The sequence below is a fragment of the Mesitornis unicolor genome, unplaced genomic scaffold (genome assembly GCF_000695765.1).
Source record: "Mesitornis unicolor isolate BGI_N332 unplaced genomic scaffold, ASM69576v1 scaffold32231, whole genome shotgun sequence".
Lineage (NCBI taxonomy): Eukaryota > Metazoa > Chordata > Aves > Mesitornithiformes > Mesitornithidae > Mesitornis > Mesitornis unicolor.
The window spans coordinates 33208-42700 of record NW_010166306.1 but is presented as its reverse complement, the minus strand read 5'-3'; the positions used below and the strand labels follow the sequence as shown (position 1 = coordinate 42700).

At 38.1% G+C, this 9493-nt stretch overlaps 1 protein-coding gene across 1 annotated transcript; it reads left to right on the top strand.

The window, feature by feature from the left end:
* Positions 1-21: 21 nt before the first annotated feature.
* Positions 22-6702, top strand: SLBP (stem-loop binding protein). The gene is made up of 8 exons (XM_010194924.1): positions 22-119; positions 360-491; positions 2720-2824; positions 3342-3401; positions 3647-3778; positions 4428-4577; positions 5750-5834; positions 6538-6702. Exons 1-8 carry the CDS (start codon positions 22-24, stop codon positions 6652-6654), a joined length of 879 nt encoding a protein of 292 aa, XP_010193226.1. The 3' UTR covers positions 6655-6702.
* Positions 6703-9493: the final 2791 nt, after the last annotated feature.

Genomic DNA, 9493 nt, shown 5'->3' with positions numbered 1-9493 from the left:
GGCCTCTGGCCGGGGTCCGCCATGTTCGGCGGCGGCGCGGCCGCTCCCCCCTTGCGAGTCCCCCAGCGAAAGCGAAGCGGGCTGGGCCGTCCGGAGGGAAGCGGGGCTGAAGAAGGGGTGTAAGCGCCAGGGTCTACTATGCCCAACCATTGTCTGCGAGTGTGGGTCGCCAGGGGGGCCGTTAGCAGGGGAACGTCCTTGTGAGAGGGACTCCTGAGGCCCACACCTATTTTTGTTGAGAAGCTCGATTTCTTGAAGTAAAATTAGTAATACATGATGTCTGCATAGGATGATGTTTCAAAGAGGTTAATAAAATAAAACTACCTAATGTGTTCATGTTTTCGTTTGTCTGCTGCCAGCCCACAGCCCCTGCCTCGCTGGTCCCAAGGAAGGAAACGTGGCGCAGATGGAAAGCGAAGAAGGCAGAACGAATCTGATTCATCCAGTCTTGATGAAAACAAGTACAGGCCTTTTGACAACAGGCAGGACAGGTAGGTGATGTTCGCAAATAGAAACAGCTCTCTGCTCTTTTGCTCATTAGGAGCTGTTGAATTGAGTGTTGTACTCAGTTTTTCAAACCTTGCGTATTTATAAATCATTTGTTGACCATAAGTATCTCATCTTTAGGGAGGGAAAATGATCTAGTGCAGCATTCTTATCTTAGAGTCACTTCTTAACAATACTAATTTTTCATTCTTACGTCTTGAATTATATTCTTCATCATTTTGTTTCCTGTTCATGCTTGCTTGCTATTTATCATGAAGCAATAACTGCACAAGCCAGTTATATTTGTTTTTTAATGTAGGCTGTACATAGTGTTATGATAAAAAACAAATTAAAAACAAGTCTTGAAAGTCCTCTGTCTTCATATTTCTGAAGGCAGTACAGACCATCTTGAAAGCTTGTCTAAATATGTGAGCACGTGTGTGGTGGGGTCCACCTCTGAGGTCACTCACTCTGTACTGCTGTTCACTGCCTTCCTGACCATTTCCCAGCACTGGGTAAACTTCAGTTTAGTTGAAGTATCATTTTATACATCACAAACTACATCTGGGCTATTCATGCCACAGTCCCTTTAGTCTTTCTTGTCAGTGGATGGGAATTGTGGTCTGCAGCCTAGTTTTGAATCTAGATTTCTAATCTAGAGTGACATAGGTTGTGCCCTGTAACTACCCATTTTTCTTTGCTGATAATAAACAGTACCTCAAATTATGATATCCACTGTAAATGAAACTAATTTCAAGGAGCACATTTGGATAGGAGTACAAAGATTAAGCTTTACAGGTTGCTTCAGCATTTTCAACCTAAATAAGCAATGCTTTTGTGTGTCTTCCAGTATTAAACTGAACAGGGGCACTTTGTGATCTAGTTTGAATTCAGCTCTGATTGAAGTTGTTCTCTTTCTGTGCTAAATCTGCTTTTTGTTTATTCCGATTCAACATCGTCAGAATAACATTTTGAAATGGGAAGAGGATTGGAGTGGAGGCTGGGTCATAGAACGGATTCAGTCAGGGAGGTTATAGCCTTTGTTTTCTGCCCCTCTGGCAGAGTTTAAGCACTGTTTGCAGTCCCAGCACAGCGCCAGAGCTTCTCACCAAGTCTTGGGGGTGAGGGTCTGAAGAAAGATGGCGAAAAGTAGTATATGTAGCACCAGTACTGTCACAGAGCAAATTAGTTAAAAGAAATATGCTGTAGACCCTCTCAATGTTCTCCACAATTCTCTGTAAATACAGCACAGGTACAGAATTAAAGTAGTACAAAAAGGTGAGTTGGTAACTGGGCTTCATCTAAAAAGAACTTGTCGTTTGAATTTAACAAGAACTTCAAAGTAGTGCAAGCCGGTTTTTGAGGTGGAAGCAGGGAGGTTTTAGCACAGATGGATCTAATTCCCTGAGTTCAAGGGACTCCTTTGCACTGAGTCCTGGTAAGTCCTCCAGTGTTTCAGATTGAAAAAACTGGTCTGTAGGATATAATTTCAAGTTTGTACTTTAGTAGGAAAATTGGTCATCAGGAGGACAGAAACTGGAAAAGATACTTAATAATATGAATGTCGGCAACTGGGTTGGCAAGGAAAGGATTTAAGCTTATTCCCCTGCAACAGTCAGAATTTGATAAATACCAGTTTGCAAGCTCATAGCAAATCTCAGAGTACTAGCTAAAAATTGTCGTCTTTTGTGCCTTTGCCTTCTCTACTGGGTACATTTTCACAGTGAGGAACTCCTGTAATTCTAATTAGCTGCACAGTTTAATTCTGTGATCTGACTTCTGTCTCTTGCATAGCTAATGAGTCTGCAATCATGAAAGAACAAATATTTGTTAACTCATTTAGTGGAGTGAAAATAAGTGAGTAAATGAGTAAAGTTGGTGTTTCAAATACCATTTTCTGAAGGACACCAGCTTGAAGTTATTAACAGTGTAGGTTAGGTTACATGCTACAGTGGTATATCTCTAGATATCTACATAAACCTTTTATGAAAAAACAAACCAACCAAGCCCAAGCCCCAAACCACACAACCTTGTGGTAGAACTCTCAACTGAGGCTGAATTTTATGATTTAATAGAACAATACAAGATTTTCACAGCCATCGTGAGTACTGTAAATGAATATATTAAATGGCTATCAAGCTGCGCATTGGGGAGACGCTTGAGGTGGGCTGCGAAATACAATACAGTAAACTTTTAACATGGAGGTTTGTTGTTGTTTTTTTTTAATTTCCAGTTTTACAACACCAGAAGGCCCTGGACCCCTTCCTCGGTGTTTGGACTGGGGAACTGCAGTGGAAGAAGATGAAATGAGAACCAATGTTAACAAAGAAATTGCAAGGTACCCATGTGTGTTAAAATGAAGGGGGAGAAGGAGGGGAAATGGTAATTGTCTTGTAGAGCCTGTATTGACTTTTATTTTTAACTTGACCATTGTGGTAAAGTCAGACCAACCTTAGCTTCTCCTCTGTGGCTTCTAGGTCAGCTTTGGCTTAAGTGCTGCAGGAATGACATAGCGTACTCTGGAGAGTTCACATGTGTCATCACTAAATATCTCTCTTTTGGAAGAATCATTTCCTAAATCTCTTAGATTGGATTACTTTGAATGTCCTTTCAATAGTTACTGGTTTTGCGTATCATTGCTATAAAAACATTTTTAGGGAAAAGACTTAGGAAAAGGAAGCCCTTAGGGGGGAACTGAAACATCCATTCTGTAGTGGAAAGGCATTTACAGTGTCTGGGTTGACTTCAAGGCTGCTGCTTGGCTGAGAAGTAAAATCAACTGGTGGCTGTGATGGTGTAGCCTTACATCATGTTCCTTTTGTGTGTATTCTTAATATGGATTTGAACTCTTACAGATACAGAAGGAAGCTCTTGATAAATGAATTTTCAAGAGAAAGGAAGTCCTCCTCTGGAAGGTAGGTTAAATTTCTAGCCTAGCTGAGGAAAATCCTGACAATAGGCCTGAATTTTCAGTATATCATTGTTGCTTCTGAAAATGCTCAGTTTGAAATAGTTCATCTTAAGTCCACTTCACCATTGTATTTCAGTAACATCACAAGCAAGCATTCATTTGAAAAGTTTTAGCATGTTTCTTTTTAACCTTCTACAGTGTTGCTTGTTTTCTGGTACTCCTGAATTTATGATGATGTTTTTCCTTTAGTTCTGATTCAAAGGAGTCCATGGTAACAGTAGAACTTGAGACGGATGAAGTGGTTTTGATGAGAAGACAAAAACAGATAAACTATGGGAAAAACACAATTGCATATGATAGATACATTAAAGAAGTTCCTAGGTAAGCTGCTTGAGTTTCTTGAAAACTGACTCCAAGTCATACCTGTTCTTTATAAGCATATGAACATACTAAACTTGGTTTCTGAGACATTCAAATAGACAGCATCTGCAAATTAAACCTAAGACTTTTTTTAACAGACAAGTGACAGTAACAGTCACATGAGGCACAGATTATTTTTTTTTTTTACTAATTGGTACTTGAGGAATATTCCTTCAAATTTCTCATGCTGCCGAAATGGAAGTGAAAGCTTTCTGTTACGCTTCTCAACTAGAAGAAATGAAACTACCTTTCGCAGTCTGTTTTCTCATTAGAAAATGAAAAGAGAAAATGGACTATGGTTTCTCTTTAAGTTTAGAACATGTTATACGCAGAAAATTCATACTGAAGTTTTCAGACCTAAGACTGAGAATACTTTATTTGACTTGAAGACAGAAAAACTAAAATGTTCATACGGGGATGACAGCTCTTCACCTGAGTGCTGGAATTGTGCAGTAGTCTTTTCTCATAAATAATATAAACACTTAGGCTCATTACAACCCAGCAAATTCTGTGTAGCAGTCAATCTTAACGTAAATCAGTCTTAGCAAAGCTATATGGTATCTCTGTGTGAAAAGCATTAATTAATTTTTCATGTCTAATATATGAATAGATGCCATCGTATACCAGGAGTTCATCCCAGAACGCCAAATAAATTTAAGAAGTACAGCCGTAGGTCATGGGACCAGCAAATTAAACTATGGAAGGTTGCATTGCATTCCTGGGATCCCCCTACTGAAGAAGGATGTGATCTGCAAGAAATGTATGTATACAGTATTCAAGATCCCTTTATAAAAAAATATATATAAACTTTCATGTAAGGAAAAAAACCAAACAAACCCAACATAGTCTTGAAGGGCATACATTATATCCCTTACTTCTTTAATGTGTGTTCACTGGGTGAAATTAGCACTCATTCTGCAGTGTTCTGTAAAAGAATATATTGCACCATCAAGACAGGCTAATTCTTTAAGAGCAGTCTGCAGACTTCTTGCTAATTGACAGATCTAATGAATATTGAACTTGGACCAATACCATGTACAAGATCCTGCCTCAATGGCTTCTCACTTGCTGGTTCAAGAACGGTGGTATAAATTCTTGTTTCTTGAGTAGAGAGGAGGAAAAAAGTACTTGTAAGATCATCTCAGGGTACCATTAAATTAAAAGCCTGACCTCAAACACAGGCAAAGCTACTATGGTATTCTGCTCTAGAAGATCTAGAAGAATTTAACTAGTTACTTTCATCTGTAGAAACCGATAAAGCTGATCAGGGAACAACTGAAATAAAGCTGTGGGACTACAGAATGAAGGGTCACAGATATAACTAATTCCTTTGGAAACAGTTTTGTGGTAATAAATTACTGTTTTTCACTAACAGTGGTGCTGGTTTTAAAACCAGTGTGGAGCAATGGGATGTAAAAGCGAAGGCTTTCTTTTAGCTTCCTTTTACTTGTAATCGATGTGAGAAGTATTAACAGCTTGGTATTTCAGCTTGAAGCCTACTGTAGATGTTGGTGTCGAAACACTAGTCTGTCTTCAGATGTTGGAGTCTAGTTCTGTGTATAGTGGATGTTAAATCTTACATTGCAAAACAAATTGATGAAAACGTGAAAAAAAATCCCAAAACCTTCCTGGCTCTTCCATAACATTTGTTCTCATTGGTGTTGAGGTGTTGTTTGAGTGTTGGATATGTGTCTTTGATTAGTTACCATATTCAGTCTCAAGACCTAAATTTAGTCCTTGGCCATTTTGGCTGTGTTGAGCTGAGCTACTATTCTGTTTTGTCTCTGCAGTTTGACACCACTGTCCCTATAATCTTTGTAGGTCTCTTTGCTCTTGTTTGGCCATCGTTTTCAGAACTGCGCATACAAAGTACTAGTTACTACTGAGAAACTGAATTTGTTTTAAGCTGTGTGCCTGTTAATTACTTTACAGTAGTCCTGTTGACCTTGGTGAGATGGAGACAGAATCTGTTGGAAGCAATTCTACTGAATCTCAAACCAGCAGTCAAGATAATGATGTAAGCATATCTGCTGTTTGCATAAATATTTGTCAACAATTGGTCCATTACTTATAATTCTATATAGAGTAGCCTGACTATGTGAGAAATTCCATAATCCCTTATGTTTAGGAGCAGTTCACAAAGCTGAGTGATCTTCAAATTAAGACATTTTCCCAGCTGTAGCCAATATCTGTAAGAGAGTCAGAACTTAAGTGACCACCTCAAATGACAGATGTCTCATTTTTCATAGCCTGCAAACACAAATTTATCCATTTCGAGCATGTCAGTGATGGACTGTGATGTACAGTGGAAATACTACTTTAGTTTGCAATATCTAATGTTAAAATAGGATGTGATTTCTTGCACTTAGACTTTTTGAAGTAGGCTTCTTATATCCACAGCTATGTAGCAACCTTCAGTAAAGATGTAGTAACAAACTAGATTTGTTTCTCTGAATATTGAATCTGTATAATGTTTTAATGTATAATGTTTAATATAAAGAACTTTAAAGCTTTTGCAAGAGATCTTACAACGTGGTTGAACGGGCAGAAACCTTCATTTAAGTCTCTTCAATCTTAAGACTAGACTTGGGGTTTTTATGGCCTTTAAAGTGTTTGTAAGCCTCTGTTATAGGGTGATCTAAATGAATCATGGAAGTGAAATGAGTAATTGCAGAACTAAACCTGTGTTTAACTAATTATTAACTGACTTTGTATTCCAGGGCACCTGTTCTGGCACTCCCACCAAAGTTAGACATGTTGACTATCAAGCAGAAGGTGAATTTGACTTGGAAGTGTGTTTGAGTGAACCACTTAAAGATTTCGATACTGTGAGTTAAATAATCACGCCTGAACTGTTTTAGAGGAAGTTTCTTTTAAATTTGAGAGATTAGCTTGATTCATAAACTATTGATAGTAAGAAAGCTTAAGCAAAGTTGAAGACTGTTCTGTAAGTTGTGATTGGTCTACGTATTCTCTGGACCAAATTTATGTAAAAATACAATTAAGTTGTGTGACTTCTTTTAAACTTCTAATTTATGTGTTTCAGATTTTTTTATAAAACTTTTAAATAGAAAAAAAATAGCCAAAGGCAATATTATCCTCAAACAATTATAAATAGTTCAGCAAGATCTTGGCAATATTTGGGTTTTTTCCCTCTCCTCATTATGTCCATAATATCAGTTGTCCACCTGCAGATCCAAAGCAAAGTAGGGGTATATTTTTGAGCATATGTATGTTACCTTGCACTTCCATCTGGCTTTACTACAAGTATCTGACTTGAAGTAATACAGGTGGTAGCTGAACCACACTTCTGATTTGTACTAGTAAACTCATCTACTGCAGTTATTCACTGTAAGATTAAACTGCTTTACCTTTTTTTTTTAAGCAATAGCAAGCCAATTCTTGTTTATTTGCAAAAATGCTTCTGAAACAATTGGAAATTAAATACTCTCAAGAAATTGGAGGTCAGTATGGTAAAGCCTAGGCAATAATGCTTTAAAGAAGCAGTAACCTGAATTTGATATTTGTAAATAGTTACAAGTGGTTTGTTATACAGACAAGAAAACAATACGTAGGTGAAGTGCTTGATTCTGTTTAATTTGCTGATTTTAAATGTAAGACTGTTGTAAATGATAACACTGTACAGATTTTCTGCTGAAAGCAGTTGTTGTTTCCATTGCTTTTGTATGGGATGTTGCTGGATAATAAATAGAACTGCGTTTACTTACAACTTTTCATTTCCTATCAGTGATGTTCTGTGGATAACAAAACACAGGGAAGATGCTGAAAGTGATGTATCTGAGACTGATACTGCTACTAGGCTAGGACGTGTGTGTGTTAGCAGGATCCTCTGACTTTGAGGGAGACCTTAAAAACTTTGTGTGCAGGCCACTGAGGTGAGTTTAAAACTTGGTTATGATGGGTAAGCCTGTTGTTGACCTTTTGCAGACTCCTTAGAAGCAGTGTAGTTCAGTAGATGTCCACTAGCTGGTTACCAAGTTCTCTAGAACAACTGCTGGAAGAGCTAGGTGGACACTTCAATCTTGTTTACTATACAGGACCTTTTGTTAAAGTCACCTCACCTGGTCTTATCTCTCTCAAATGGATTTTTTTCCAGAAAAGGCAGCAAAGTAATAGTTCATCTTGCTTACTACATGGAGGAGGCCCTCTCTGCTCTCCCAAGACTGTTTTCCTTATAGCACACTTTCTGGCAACAGTGTCCCTGGTTCTTAAGCATTTTTGTTGTTGAGTACATAATTGTAGCTTGAGCCGCATTTTGCTTTGGAACTTTTTTCCCGTATTTCCCCTTCAATGAAAGTGGTCTGAAGGTCAAGCCAACCTCTTCCATGACTACCTACAATCATTTGATGCCTTTACTTAAGGCTTCTACATAATGGCTAAAAGGGATTTAAACTAGACTTCCTAGGTAGCGCAGTAACTGTTCGGGGTGTCTTGGGTTTTAACTTCAATGATAGGCCTGACAGACAGCTGCATATGAAGCTACTTGGGAACACTTTCAAGTTGCAGCTACTGTTAGGTTGCTTGTTTTTTTTCTTTTTTAGGTTAATGCATCTAATTTGAGTTGGCCACTTTAAGCTTAATGTAGTTCTGTCTCTGCCACTTTACTGTTAGTAACTGATAGTATTAAACTATTTTTATAAAGGTGTTTCTTTTGAGAATACATGTGTTACTTCTGAAAGTTTTAAAGGTTGGTAATGAGTAACATGAAGTCAAGAACACAAACCATTCATGTCTTATATAAACTACAAATAGTTCATGCAGTTGCACATCAATCTAGAATAAAGTAGTCATGTGAAATGATGTGGTGTTTTTATCCAGTGTGAAATGAATAAGGCAAGATTTCTGTAGAAGACTGCATATGGCATACCTGGAAACCAGTGTTTTGTGTCAATTTGATGCCGCCTTCATAACTGTGAAATGCAGGCTAGTGTAGATATTTACTCATGTCACAGTATGCATGTTATCAGGAGACACCAGGTGCTTGTGCTGCTTACACACTTGCTGCAGTGAGTAGTAATACTCGAGCTGTCTGGTTTGATGGTATTATACTGGAGTGGCTATGCAGGGAATTAGGTGATCAGTGAATTTGCTTCTATTCATGCTATCCTTATCTTCAGGGTATATCTAAATTTTGCAGAAATAGAGTGGCAGAACTTTTAAAGGGTATACCCAGGCTGTTCAGGGTATCTTCAATGAACTTAAGTCCTTAGGTACTAACAAATGTAAATCTCCTAAGTAACTCAGCCCATACCATACCAATTCAGTAATCCTGGAGTGAATCAGTAACATTAATCCTTAATGTAGAGAACCAGAATGAGGGAGTATCGAGTCCTCTATGCTAGAAGAGAGACAATTAGATGAGATTTTTAAGGGGGGCAAGGGGTGGTGGCATGTTAATCTGTACCTAGGTATAGAACAGCCAGCAGAAGGATTTTTTTTTTAAGTTTTTCTGTATCACCGTAGCTACCCAAACAGGTTGGATTAGTGGAAAATTTGGAAGATTGTTCAGAGGCTTTCAAAGGGTAAGGTTACTTACACCTGGTGTATAAATAAGAATATTGAACCCAGTAATTATCCACTGAGATAGCTAGAGGAGATGCATACATTTCAGAGCTTATTGTATAAAAGTATGAGTCTGACAAATGTCCATGTCTC